The 15037-nt window shown below is 44.3% G+C and overlaps 1 protein-coding gene across 1 annotated transcript in view; it reads left to right on the top strand.

Moving 5' to 3' along the window:
• The first annotated feature begins 10448 nt into the window (after positions 1–10448).
• The window catches only part of SEC62 (SEC62 preprotein translocation factor), a 33287-nt gene continuing 28698 nt past the window's right edge, over positions 10449–15037 (top strand). Inside the window, exon 1 of the mRNA XM_089508882.1 lies at positions 10449–10514. Coding sequence (XP_089365008.1) covers positions 10479–10514 — 36 coding nt within the window. The 5' untranslated portion in view covers positions 10449–10478. The remainder of the gene's footprint in view (positions 10515–15037) is intronic.

Below are 15037 nucleotides of genomic sequence, written 5' to 3'. Positions count from 1 at the left end.
TCTGATGTTGGGAACCAGCAATATTTTTTTCTAGTGTGCCAGAGACCTCGCCATCCATGGGCTTACCTTTCTCAGATTTGAGCATCCATGGATGGCAAGCCCCATTGTCCCCAATAGTGGCGCATGGGATGCCATTAAAGACAATGGGACTTGAGGTCCTGTGTTTTTTCATCTCCGCAGGGGGGTCCGGAACAGATTCCCCATGGATACAAATGTCCGACTGTAGCATATTTGTGTCTGTTGGGTACATCAGTGGATGACTGCTGGACCAGTGTCAGTCTACAGACCTCTACTTTCAGTAGCACTGTGCTAAAAGACTGACCTGCTTCACAAATAAGTGTGCTACAATGTTCATTTCTATCAAGCACTCATACTAAGTATTTCATGCAAAGTTTGTACCAGGAGGGGAAAAGAAGGCCATGATAGTCTTTTACACTAGCAGGGAGTAAAGCTTCACCAGCCGAGTTAAGCTGGTGGTGCAGCAGCAATGTTTGCAATGACAGACTTATATTTGAAAGAGCATGATGGTGTCAGTGGGTTCTTTCATTACTTTCTACTCCCAATCAGTGGCTGTTTTGATCTGGATGTGGAATAGCACCATGCTAGGATTGCATGGAACAGGAGAAAAGCATTATGCAAACAGATATTAGATAATTCCTTCTGCAATATCCAAAAAAGGACCTAGGAGATACTGGTTGTGCAATAATGAAGCAGCTTCATGGAAAATATATTTTGGTTTTCTAAATATTTTTGAGCTGCAAAGCTTATATGCTACCATCACTGGCTAGGCTGGCAAGGCTCTTGGGAGTTAAGCAAACAGCAGCAACAGCAACAACTGGAAGACCACAGTTCCCCACATGTGATGCAGACAATGTAGATATGGAAATAGGGTTGCCATAATGGAGGACCTCGAAACCGGGACAAATATAGGACAAGGTTTGAAAATGTAGGACATTTTTTTTTTTAATTTCCTGGCTAGGAAATTAAAAAAAAAAGTCCTAGATTTTTAAACCTTGTCCTCCTCCTCCTCCTCTCGGCCTGGGAGGGAGCCTAGGCTGGCTCCCAGGCCGAGAAGGGCGAGGGGAAGCCTGGCATTGCAGCGATCCCCACGGTGCCAGGCTTCCTCCTCCTCCTCCCGGCCTGGGAGGGAGCCTAGGCTGGCTCCCAGGCCGAGAAGGGCGGGGGGAAGCCTGGCATCGCGGCGATCTCCACGGTGCCAGGCTTCCTCCTCCTCCTCCCGGCCTGGGAGGGAGCCTAGGCTGGCTCCCAGGCCGAGAAGGGCGAGGGGAAGCCTGGCATCGCGGCGATCCCCACGGTGCCAGGCTTCCTCCTCCTCCTCCCGGCCTGGGAGGGAGCCTAGGCTGGCTCCCAGGCCGAGAAGGGCGGGGGGAAGCCTGGCATCGCGGCGATCCCCACGGTGCCAGGCTTCCTCCTCCTCCTCCCGGCCTGGGAGGGAGCCTAGGCTGGCTCCCAGGCCGAGAAGGGCGGGGGGAAGCCTGGCATCGCGGCGATCTCCACGGTGCCAGGCTTCCTCCTCCTCCTCCCGGCCTGGGAGGGAGCCTAGGCTGGCTCCCAGGCCGAGAAGGGCGAGGGGAAGCCTGGCATCGCGGCGATCGCCACGGTGCCAGGCTTCCTCCTCCTCCTCCCGGCCTGGGAGGGAGCCTAGGCCGGCTCCCAGGCCGAGAAGGGCGGGGGGAAGCCTGGCATCGCGGCGATCCCCACGGTGCCAGGCTTCCTCCTCCTCCTCCCGGCCTGGGAGGGAGCCTAGGCCGGCTCCCAGGCCGAGAAGGGCGAGGGGAAGCCTGGCATCGTGGCGATCGCCACAGTGCCAGGCTTCCTCCTCCTCCTCCCGGGCTGGGAGGGAGCCTAGGCTGGTTCCCAGGCCGAGAAGGGCGAGGGGAAGCCTGGCATCGTGGCGATCGCCACAGTGCCAGGCTTCCTCCTCCTCCTCCCGGGCTGGGAGGGAGCCTAGGCTGGTTCCCAGGCCGAGAAGGGCGAGGGGAAGCCTGGCATCGCGGCGATCGCCACGGTGCCAGGCTTCCTCCTCCTCCTCCCGGCCTGGGAGGGAGCCTAGGCCGGCTCCCAGGCCGGGAAAGAGGCGGAGGCTGCTCCTCATCGCGGCGATCGCCGCGGTGGGAAGCGGCCTGCTCCTCCTCCCGGCCTGGGAAGAAGCCTCGGCCGGCTCCCAGGCCAGGAAGGAGGCGGGGGCCGCCCCTCATCGCGGCGATCGCTGCGGTGGGAAGCGGCCTCCTCCTCCTCCCTGGCCTCGTGGAGGCCTTGAGGACCCCGCGGCCGGAGCTCCGACCGCGGAGCTGCCTCCAAGGCCTCGCTGGGGCCCGGGAGGGAGCGTCTCCGCGGCTGGAGCTCCAACCGCGGAGAGCCTTCCCAGGCCTCAGCAAGGCCTTGGAGCCGCCGCGGGGCCTGAGGTGGCCGCGGTGGGCGGGGCCGTCCCGGTTTGGGCGCCAAACCGGGCCGGGACCGGGACAGCACTGCCCAAACCGGGATTGTCCCGCCCCCCGGCGGGATATGGCAACCCTATATGGAAAGAAACAGCATTACTACAAGTATATTGAGAGTTATCACAGCATAAAACCCATCACATTGTTTTTTTTCCAAATATTTACTGCAGGGATCAGGAAGCTGTGGTCTCCATATGTTGTACTGCAACTTCTATCAGCCATCGCCAGCATAACAATGAGGGATGATGGCAGCAGTCCTACTACCCCTGGACTACAACTCTGGTTTATAGCAGGAACATTGAATTATACCCCCCATCCCATTTTGCTAAGTCTCTAGCAGCAGAACTGGGTGGGGATGGTGTAATTGCAACACATCTGAAGGGTGTCAAGTTGAAAAAAGTTACCTCATGCAAGGTGAGATGGAGAATAGGCCTGGGGATGTTTTTTTCTTGCTTGCCTCTTATCCCTCCTCCCAGTTTTGTCCTTGATATTTTGCTGAATATTGATGCTCTTGCATGTCAACAGTTAGTCCCATCTCCTCTCGTCATTGTTTGTTCCAAACCTACTGTAAATCTCTGCAACGAAATAGAATAGAAATGAACAAATATGGTCAAATGATTATGTACACAGCCCAAATGCATCTGAAGAAGTAGGCTCAAGCCTACAAAAGTTCATGTTGCCATTATCAACTTTCTGTTACTCTCAAAGGTGCTGCATGATCCCTATGCCAATAAGCATTTTCTCCAAGCTTTTTGGGAATGCAGACTCTGCAAAAATGACAAGGAGCCATATAAATGAATTCATGTATTAAATCAGATAAAAATATAGCTCACTTAGAGCCAGCATGGTATAGTGGTTTGAGCACTGGACTATGAATGTAGAGATCAGGGCTTGATTACCTACTCGTTCATGGAAATTCACTCGGTGACCTTGCGTGAGTCATACACTTTCAGGCCCACAAAACCCAGTGAGATGAAGACACACAACACCAATAGCTCACTTGCTTTTTTAAAAAAAGTTTGCTTACATTGTCTTGTTTGTTGTATTTGTTGTGTGTCCTTAAATCATTTCTGGCTTAGGGTGACCCTAAGGATTTCTTGGCAAGTTTCTTCAGAGGGCGTTTGCCATTGCTTTCCTCTGAGGCTGAGAGAGCATGACTTGCCCAAGGTCACCCAGTAGGTTTACATGGCTGAGCTGGGATTTGAACCCTGGTCTCCAGAGTCATAGTCCAATGCTCACACCACTACACTACTATGGTTCTCCTATTGTCCTGTATCCAATGTTGTTATTGTTTTAGTAGATGACAAAATAAAGTTTTAAGCTATACTTTTTAGAATAAGAAAATAAGAAAAATTATTTAAGCATTTAAAAAAAATTAAAAAGGAATTAAAACCAAAGTAGAAGGAAGAACAGTGTAAGAGTTAAAAGAATTAAGATAATTTTTGTTTTCTAAAACTGTGTGTGTGTGTGTGTGTGTGTGTGTGTCAAGTCACCTGTCAACTAGTGACTCTGTGTATTTCATAAGGTTTTTCTTAAGGCAAGGAATACTCAGAGGTGGTTTTACCAGTTCCTTCCACTGAAACATAGCCTACAGCAGCTGGTATTCATTGGCAGTCTCCCATCCCAGCGCTAAGTAATGACTAAGGAACTAAAACATGCTGGTGGAATTTTTAAAAAGTCTTCATAGGCTGCTGAACACATAACTTCAATTGGAACCAGATGGACTTCTTTGGGGACATCATCTGACTACTGTACAACTGATGCCACTATTGAAAAGATTCCTCTTTTGTAGCCACCACTTTGTCTCATTTGACAAGAATACCCAGAGGAGGAGGGCCTCTTTCACTTTCATTTAGAGATATTTAAATACTTAAAGATGACTCCCAGAAGTGAGTTGTCAAAGAAGTTTCCAACATGTCAAGATAACATGCTTTTGAAGAACATAGTTACTACCTTCACATTAGACATTTGGACAGCCACGTTTATCTGCAATAACACCATTGTTCTTTCAAAGAGGCAGCATTTGCTTGTTCAAAGGACTGAGTTGTAAATATGTTTTTAAATTATTTTGACAACTCTGTTACATTAAGCAGTGCATTATTCTTGTGCATTTTTGTCCTTGTAAAACAAGCTCAGTCTTTTGTTTCATCCACATATGTCTTTCTTACTTTTCTTTTTTTCAGGAAAGGAAATTATTCATTCAGCATGGAGAGCAGCCTTTGGTAATCAACCACATGTCTCCATAGTTTGATTTATTCTTTGCTTTTGAATGAGTTACTTACAGAGAAAAGAGGTTTTGAGGCTCAGCTGGGAAGTAATACATTATGTAGTTACCAGTAGCACCTTATGGGAGGTGTGGTAGAGATTAGAGCCCAACAAAGTTACATCAAAATGTATAACATAACGAATGGTAAAAAAGGTACTTGATTGCTGTAACAGGTAAGTGTTTCTGGCTATATTTTTTAAAAGTTCCTTTTAGCAGCATTTAAACAAATGAAAAAATTTCTCCTTTATCAGTGCTAAGGGATTTTAGGCTGCATCTGCACCGAAGAAATAATCTAGTTTGACACCACTTTAAATGCCATGGCTCAATACAATAGAATCCTGGGAAGTGTAGTTTGTTGAGGCACCAGAGTTCTCTGACAGAGAATGCTAAATGTCTCACAACACCATAGTCCCCAGAATTCCATAGCATTGAGCCATGGCAGTTAAAGTGGTGTCAAATTGGATTATTTCTGTAGTGCGGATGCAGCCTTAGTAAGAAAAAAGCAACAACAAACAGTGCATTGAGTTACACAATGAATTACCTCTTTAACGCTGCAACAAGTAATGACTTTTAAAAACTACAAGAGTAACAGAAATAAATCACTTCTACAAAGTAATTTTTCAAGCTCTTATTTGGGGCTCAGGGATTTTAAACTTAGTGGGCTTAGAGGGCCTCTGAGGGTATTAAAACCAGAACATTTGTGGTTTGCTATGGTCTTATTTCAGCTAGTAGAATTATTAAAAGACGTATTGTGATTGTTTCAAGTTTTAGTAAATGTCCAGTGGGCTTACTCTTTTATCAGAAATTGAAACTGCCGGCAGGAACCCTGATAGCTGTAGTGACAAACAGGTGTCTGGATTCTTTACTTTTGGAATGATAACTATTAGGTTCGTGGAAGCTTTTGGGTTTTATATGGTATTTATTGAGTCATAAGAAGGAGCGAGGGAAGCAAAATTCTGTATTTGTGAACTTAGAACTCTTTTTTCCTCTTCTGAAGAATATTTCAAGATTTAGGTTTTTGGTAGTCTTTGGTAGATCCACTCCTCCCCCCCCCCCCTTCAGTGCTGCCTTTCTGCTTGTGGTGTGACCTATGGGCACATGATTTAAAACAATTGATAAAAGATTTGAGTCATTGATTTTGCAACTACCTGTAATCAGTGAGGCAAGGAGTTGCAAAACCAATGAATCAAATCTTCTACCAATTATATAGATAGATAGATAGATAGATAGATAGATAGATAGATAGAGTTCCCAAGTTGGGCTGCCTCAGCTGCCACTTACATCACTGATGACACACAGATGATTGACATGCATTTAGAAGCAGCGCAAACTAATCGGGACAACAATTGTGCCAACAAAGAAGTCATTACAAGGGGATAATGAAAAGATCCGCTTTCATAGTGGAAATGACGGACCTTTTGGAATTGATTTACCAACACAGAGCGAAGGCAAATCACAAACCGATATAAATGTAAGTGGGAATGAGCTCTAAGACGTCAGGGCCCATGAGAACCAGCAGGCAGGCAGGAGTTTTGGTGGAGGTTGTATGATCCAGCTTATGTACCCAATCAGGTTTATCTATCACAAAATTGAGCAGCAAAGCAGGTAGCGCACCATAGGTAAGATCAACACAGATAGCAGTGTTATGTAAACATATTCCAACATGGTCTTCATGTTGCATGTACTATATGTCAGATCTTGTGAAAGGGAATTGAAACATTCATTCAAAGGTTTAAAAAAGGACTAAAAGAAATTAATTAATTGAAATTAATCTATATTAATGAGGAGGCAAATATTTTAGCAGAGATTTGAATCAGACAAGAAAAAGGTGAATCTGATGACACAACTCAGAACAAGTCAGTCTGACTTGGAAAAGAACGCTTTTCCAAATCCAAACCTGACAACTGTGAACAAACCGCACAACTGTCTTTTCAAAACAAAGTCACCACTACAAAGTGACTTTTCAGCTCAGTGAGCCAGCTGCACAAATATTCTCCCATCGATCAATATTGTGGTTCATTATGTCTCAGACTATTCTTCTTTCAGCTTATAGTAAACTGTGGTCTGATCACATGCCAGAGGATTTGCAAGACGTATCTACTGCTTTTGAGTGTTGGGTTATTGTTGGTTTTTTTAAATCACTACACTGTAGTCACCAGAATGTCATTTTGTAGAAGAGCATGCAGTAACCTCCTGCCATGAAAAATCCACCAAACAGTGATACCTTTACTGGCCAACCAAAATGCACAATATACTTGTTGCAAGCTTTTGAAGCTCCACTGGCTACTTCATCAGGCAAGATGTTACAAACAAAACAGGAGAAAAATTGGAGTTGTTAGTAAGATGCCTGCATTTTGTTGTTTCTGCCCTTAGTTAAGATGGTATGAGAAAGGTAAATTTTGCAGACTGGCTCCTCCTCCTTCTGTGGGAACTGGGAGTTTTTCTCTTGCCATGAAATTTATAATTGGTTTTTGGTCATCAAAATGAAGTATATCAGCCATAAGTGGCTCACTTGGTACAGTCCTCTCCTTGTCCAGCTTCATTTGAAGTTTGGGTATTTTAGGGTCAGAGCTTAGAAGTGTTACTTTTTTGGCAATTCCCAAAATACCACAGGCAGCATGACGAATGACCTTCCCAGCTAAAGATATCTCAGAAAAGTAACTTTTACACATTCCAGACAATTTTCCCTTTGCTTGAAGGCAAGCTGCATCTGTTGTTATTCTCCCTGGCTAGTCTCACTGTGCTAAGAAAATAAACATTTGGCAAAGTACTCTACTGATCCACATAGCCAAACTAGCTCAGAAAATCCTTGAATAGGACAATATAGATTTTCTGTCCACTGCCCACGCTGGGCACAAATCACACAAACCGATCAAGTGAGAGATTACAAACGGTCTTTTACATTAATTCTACCTGCTAGGAATGGCATTGTTGTTCATTTTGATTTTATCTGTTGTGGTCTCTTTGTAATGGCTACTCCAAAGTACGTATTGTTCTTTCCTGGAGCATGAGCAAGAACAAAAACTTTTGAACTCAACCTAGCTTAATTGGATCTTTCTCCAAGTGTGTTGGGGTTATTGTTAATTGCTTGAGTAACATCTTGAAACCATTTCCCACAAAAAGGTTGCACCAGTTACAGACCTGTAATTGTTATTGCTTCATAAGCCTTCCTGTCTAGTAGCAACTACGAAATGTGAATATGTCTTTAAAAAAAACTGCACAAAGTTTTAAATGGGATATTCTATTGCTGTTGTATTACTTGTCTTGAGTTGTGTACAGAAACATGATAGTTAGGTTGGCGCAAGAAGAACATTCTATCATGCCTGCCATATAATTATACTGAGGCTGATTATATTGATTATGCTTTACTTTTTCAAACAGAGTTTTTAATTAAAAAGAGTAGCTGGAATCCTGTAGCATGATCTACACTGCATAACTTTACTCATCCTATGGGCTGTACAGACCAGTACTTTGTGCTGGCCTTTATGTGTGGTAAGGGCTGAGCATCAGCACGCTAGGAGCCCAGTTACCACACATACAGTCCGGCACAGGGTCGGTCTGTAGAGCCCCATAGTATAAGGAAAGTTATAAAAAATAAAAAGATTGTGGGGGTTTTTTAATGCTGCCTTTCTCCTAAGAAAGGAACCCAAGGTGGCTCACAAAATAAAAATAAAAACCGCAAATTAAAAAAAACCCACTTAGGAATCTGTAAGACGGTCCTCTAAAAATAATTAAAAACGAATTCAGTGGTCCCCAAATTGTGCCCTTTAAGAGATTTTGGACTTCAGCTCCCAGAAAGTCTCGGCCATGTTGGCCAATAGTCTGAGATTCTGGGAGCTGAAGTCTAAAATCCCTTAAAAGAGCACAGTTTGGGGATCACTGAAAAAGACAGGAGTAGCAGCATCATTTTTGTCATCCATCAGTTTCATACCGTCTAAGCCAGTGGTTCTCCACCTTCCTAACGCTATGACCCTTTAATACAGTTCCTCATGTTGTGGTGACACCCGGCCCAACCATAAAATTATTTTGTCTCGATTCCTAAGACCATTGGAAATATGTGTTTTCCAATGGTCTTAGGCGACCTCTGCGAGAACCGCTGAGTCCTAAACAATCTCTAAGCAGTTTACAACTGTAAACTAATTGTCCCCAATAATCTGGGTACAACCATATTTTATGTTTGTTTATTTATTTTTGTGCCACCTTTCCTCCAAGAAGGGGAACCAAGGTGGCTCACAAAATTAAAAAAAAAATTATACAGGAAAATAAAATAAAATTAAAAAACCAGTGGGCCGTTGTTGTTGTTGTGTGCCTTCATCTAACACTGTATAACAAACAGGACAATCTATGAAAAAAATGTTCACATGGTAAAACATAAAAACAGTTTTAATGTCTAAAATATTCCACCGGTGCAATGACAAAGAACTCCCTTACATCAAAATAAGCAGTGTAGTCGTACAAACAGCGCAACACACTGTACAAAAATGCATTTTAAAGACAAGGAGTATCTATAAACTTCCAAAATGCATTTTAAAAGTAAAACATGTAGCAAAAACGTCCAAACGCCTTTTGACAAAAAAATCTCCCTCGGTGGTCAAGCAAAGCTGCAGCAGCAGCAAAGCAATCGCATGACTGCGACCTAATGCTATTTTGTCGCCTGCCTTATTTTATTGAATGTCAACTTGTACTAATATTTATTATATGTAATTCCTTTGTAGAATGTATGCCATTGGCAGGTTTATTTTATCTATTTTAATTTGTTGCATGCACAGCGCCGTGTAAATTTACAGCACTATATAAACAAAGCTTAATAATAATAATAATAATATGAAGTCGAAGGCTTTTGTGGCCAGCATCAATCATAATAATAATAATAATAATAATTTTTGTGGGTTTTTTGGGCTATGTGGCCATGTTCCAGAAGAGTTTATTCCTGATGTTTCACCAGCATCTGTGACTGGCATCAGTAACAGTAACAATAATTATTAGATTTATAAGGAATATTTTATTTTATGTTCCTTATTATTATTATTATTATTATTATTTTCTCTGAAGATGTCAACCGCAGATGCTGGCGAAACATCAGGAACAAACCCTTGTGGAAAGTGGACACGTAGCCTGAAACCCCCCCAAAAAACCCTAATAATATTTATCATTATTATTATCCTCCCCCTCCTATTGCCAGAGGAATCATCCAGTAAGCAATGGACAGTAGTAGGTCAGGCTTTGTAACATAATTCTGTATCCTGGAGGCACAAACAAATTGCAAGGCTGTTTATTAGTTTATTATTAGGGTATCATCCTTCCCTCCCTTGACTACTGTTGTCTGCGTGAGGGGGAAAAAGGCGGGAAAAAAGGAACATGAGGAGGAGGAGAGAGAGAGCGAGAGAGAGAGAGAGCTGTGTCTCTCAACGTTCCCTCCTCCTCTTGCCTCCCCCTCCCTCCTTTCCCTGTGTTCTTCTTCTAACTGACACACAGACATTAAACATTCCTTCCTCGCGAGCGAGCGAGAGAACGAGGCGCGCGCGCTCTCTCCCTCTGGCGGCGACGGTCGGTTACATAACGCCCGCCGCGCCAGGCTCGCGCCACTCCTCCCCTCTCCTTCCCGAAGCGCACGCGCAGAAGCGAACGAGAGCGCGAGCGCGCACGCGCTAGAAAGAGCCGAGCGAGCGAGCGAGCGAGCTCCCTCCGTGGCCACGCCCCCTTCCCTCTGACGTCACAGAGAGAGAGAGAGAGAGAGACCAGACGGGGACAACATGGCGGAGCGGAGGAGACACAGGAAGCGGGTTCAGGTACCAAGCCTCCCTCTCTCCTCTCTCCTCTCTCTCTCCTTCCTTGTCCTCCATCTTCCTCTGGCCCACAGCTTCCCTGTTTCCTCAGCGCCCTTATTCCTGTTCTCTCCTTCTTCTTTTTCTCCTCCTCCTCCTCCTCCTCCATTTCCCTTCTCGACCCCCCTCTTTCCCCCCTTTCAACCGCCTCTTCCTCTTCCTCCTCTTCTTCCTCTTCCTCTTCCTCTTCAGGCTGCAGAAATAATAATAGCAATAGTAATCATCATCATCATCATCATATTGATTGATTGCTACCCCGCCTCTCCGAGGAGATCCACTTCCACGTACGTCGCTTTAGCTGCCCAGGCTGAGTGCTAGGGAATCCTGGGAAGACTGGTTTCCTGGCACATTGGTCCAAAAGGCACTGGACCCAACGAGGCCTGGGGCTGGTTTGGCTGCCCTGGGTCAGGGCTAGAGGAGCCTGGGAGGCCTTGGTCCCCAGATACGCGGCAGAAATGACCCACTTGGAGATCCTGGTCCAAAGCACACTGCAGGAATGGAACCCAGTTGGAGACTAGGGAATCCTGGGAATTGTGGTTTCATGACACGTGGTTTGAGATGGCTTGAACTGCCCCCGGCTCAATGCTATGCAATTCTGGGAACTGTTAATTTTGTGGGACAGAGCTCTGCTGCCACAACAAACTCCAGTTCCCAGGATTCCCTAGCACTGAGCAGGACATTTAGCCTTCTCTGTCAGAGAGCTCTGCTGCCACAACAAACTCCAGTTCCCAGGATTCCCTAGCACTGAGCAGGACATTTAGCCTTCTCTGTCAGAGAGCTCTGCTGCCACAACAAACTACGATTCCAAGAATTCCACAGGATTGACCCATGGCTATTAAAGCGGTGTCAAACTGGATTACTTTCTGCAGTGTGGATAGAGCATCTCAGAGTCCAGCCGCCGTCAACCCTCCTCACAACTCCGCCCCAAGGACGACCTTTTCCTGGACTGTTGGGGTTGTATCCACACTGAAAACCTTGCCTTCTTGACTACAGCTCCCAGAATCCTCCGGGTTCATGGTCAGTGGATGTGCTGGCAGGGGATTCTGGGAGTTGGAGTCAAGAAGTTAATAAATTAGCCAAGCTCTGGTTATGGAATCTGGGCTGCATCCTCACTGCAGAAAAAAAAGATCCAGTTTGATGCTGCTTTAATGGCCATGGCTCAGTACTGTGGAATTCTGGGAAATGTAGTTTGTTGTGGCACTTCTCTGACAGACAAGGTTAAATGCCTCATGAAACTACAGTTCCCAAAATTCCCTAGCATTCAGCCATGGCAATTAAAGTAGTGTCAAACTGGATTATTTCTGCAGTGTGGATGTATTACAGATCAAAATTATTCTGTGTTGCAGAATAATTTTGTGTTACAATTAAAACTATTCTAACTATAATAATATCAAATACTAAACTACAATTTTGAAAACACACACAATGCAGAATAAAACAAAGTAGTAGTCAGTAGAGATAATCAAGGATACTGAAGATAAGGGTCTGAAATACACTACAGAAATAATCCAGTTTGACGCAGCTTTACCTGCCCTGGCTCAATGCTTGCAAATTCTGTAGTTTTGTGAGACATTTAGCCTTCTCTCTCAGAGAGCTTTGGTACCACAACAAACTACAATTCCCAGGATTCCCTAGCACTGAGCCAGAGCAGTTAAAGCAGTCTCAAACTGGATTATTTCTACAGTGTGTTTTGGACCATAGAGCATAAATCCATGTCAAGACATCATCTTGCATGGCTCGCTTTGTACATGGGTTGGGATGCATTTTGTGCATCGCTCTATGCACCCTCCCACCATCACAAAGAGTGTTCTCCCATCTTACAATTTGCACCTTGAAGGTGCTTTTGCCCATGCCACACAGAAGCCTCCGTTCCCATCCTCTTGGTGGAAAATCTGAATCCCAGTTACTTTCGAATGGGAGATATTTCATGGGCTCAGCCGAAAGGTGTTGCCTTCCAGCACAACATCTGTCTCCTGCTGTGACATATGTTTTCACCTTCCCCCACTTCTCTACCCTTTCATTCATATCCCCCTTGTTGTGTCATGCTGTGACATGAATTTCTCCCGCACAACACTTAATTTTGCTAGGTGTTTCCACAAAACCCAAAGGGAAACACACCCTGCCCCCCCCCAAACTGTCCTGCCTCCTTCTTGTACACTTGAAATGCAGATGTCATATGCATTCCTGTAGCACTTACATTCAGTAACTCTGGGAATTTCCTAATTGGTGGTGAATATGATAGCCTGCTGTTCCTTTACCTCATTGTTTTGTGGACCTTGCCTGTTGCGCATTAGTAAATGCCAGCCTGTTGCTTTACAATAACAGTTTATCACCCATTCCCAGGTCTGCTAATCTTAGCACACTTGTCCACATCTACTATCATATGCGTTCACAGCTCCTGTGTCATCTTTGCATTCATATGCAGCTTCACAACCTCTTGGAGAGGGTTGCTTCGTGGATATTCCAGATGTAGTGACAATACACGAATGAGTCACTTTTTCTGCAGTCAACTGCAGTAATTATTTTTGCTTTTTTCTCATGAGAGGGAAGAAAAGGACATTTTCTAGTTTTAAAGCTAATACTATACAGCCTACTGTTCTCTATTCTGTATTTTATGTCTCTCTGTGTGGTCACAATGCTAGATTTCTAACACTGGTAATTAGAATTTCTGGCCTGTTATGTCCATGTCAGGGTACAATAACAGTTATTACTATTGCTATTACATTTATTTTTATCCTGTTTTTCTTCCAAAATTGGGACTCAAGATGGCTTACAATTTAAAAAATTAATAAATCTATATCAAAAAGTGAACATTAAAATGCAGTTAAACCATTGATAATATTGTTATTGAACAGTGGGTATTCACTTACAGAATAGTGGAATCAGATGGAGCGTGGATGGATATCATTCCCCTCTCCCTGGTGTAGCCTTCTCTCTGTTCACCAAACCATCTCTGGAGGGAGGAGAAATTGTTCAGAAGCCAGTTCTTCAGCAATGCAGAGGGCTTGGGGGCAGTCCCTTGAGTCGACTGTTGGATTTAGCTATATGTATGTAGTGTGAACATTGTTGTGTGCCTTCAAGTCATTTCCAACATATGGCGATCTTAAGGCGAACCTTTCATGGGGCTTTCTTTGTAAGATTTCTTCAGAGTGGAATTGCTTTTCTCTTCCTCTGAGGCTGAGAGAGTGTGAGTTGCCCAGTGGGTTTCCAGGACTGAGCAGGGATTCAAACCCAGTTCTCCAGAGTCATAGTCCAATGCTCAAACCGCTACACCATGTTGGCTCCCTGTAGTATTAATACATGATGCCAGTGAGAAAGTGGGAAATGTATTCTGAAACATTTTCAGCCAACTTGCCTGCTCTTATTATATCTGACTGAACCAGTGATGGTGAATGTTTTAGAGTCCGAGTGCCCAAATTGCAACCCAAAACCCACTTATTTATCGCAAAGTGCCACGTCCCTCTGGCTTTCTAGTTACAAACTCTGGCAAACTCTGTGCTGGGTGATGGCATGTGTGCCCACAAACCATGATTCAGAGAATTGTGAATGAGCTGCCAGCACCACATGTTATGTTCCTCCTTTCTTTGTGACACTTATCTTCCACCTATCAGATTAGCACTAGATATAGTTTGCTGAGGAGCAATAATTGGCAAATGCTAATTGCCCATTCTTTGAAGATCCCAGCCACAAATGCTGGCGAAATGTCAGGAATAAGCTCTTCCAGAACCACAGCCACATAGCCGGAAAAAACCACAAAAAAGCTAATTGCCCTTGTTTGAAACTATTTTTAAAAATGGTATGGAGCTCAATAATGTTTTCTGATTTGTGCATTATAGCAATCTATAAGCTAGCAGCAATAGGAAAGAAAGCATTAAAAACAAGACAGGTGAGGAAGCACACTATCCATAATGCTCCAAGTCATTGTTTGAAAGATCATATGAACTGATCCTGGTACAGATATCCCTAAATGATGAACACAGTGGTGGCTGCTTCTGAAAAGGTTTGTGAGGGGAGCCTGGGACTTGACATTCATTTTTGATTTCAGCGTGAGCAGTAATTGTGCGCCGTAGTTTGAGGGGGAAATCTGGCCACAGGAGAGATGGTCATATCATCACTCCCTTTTTGTTCTTCCTGTTTCAGGCTACTGTACTTCCATAAAGTTTGGATTTGTACAGTGGAGATCTGAGGATCCTCATGCTACTTAAATTTTGCATGGAGTGCATCCCCAGAATACAGCTTTTTATTCAAGATTCTGATTCTGTGTGTTCACAAAACTGGCTTTGGAAGAATGAAAAATCCCTCAGGAGTAAATTTTCCTGAAAATCCAGGAGCCAGTTTTCTGATAACACAGAGGGCACAGGGGTAGTAGTTCTATCAGTGGAAGGTTATATTTGCACTATGTAGGGAACATAAATGTATGACTGCAATAATTATGCCAATGAATAAATAGGTGAGATGGTAATGTCATCATTGTTGTTGTTTTTTCC

Source organism: Sceloporus occidentalis, unplaced genomic scaffold, assembly GCF_023333645.1.
Source record: "Sceloporus occidentalis isolate IW3139 unplaced genomic scaffold, rSceOcc1.0.p SCAF_2, whole genome shotgun sequence".
NCBI lineage: Eukaryota > Metazoa > Chordata > Lepidosauria > Squamata > Phrynosomatidae > Sceloporus > Sceloporus occidentalis.
The sequence above is the reverse complement of the archived record's forward strand: the minus strand, read 5'-3'. Positions and strand labels throughout refer to the sequence as shown.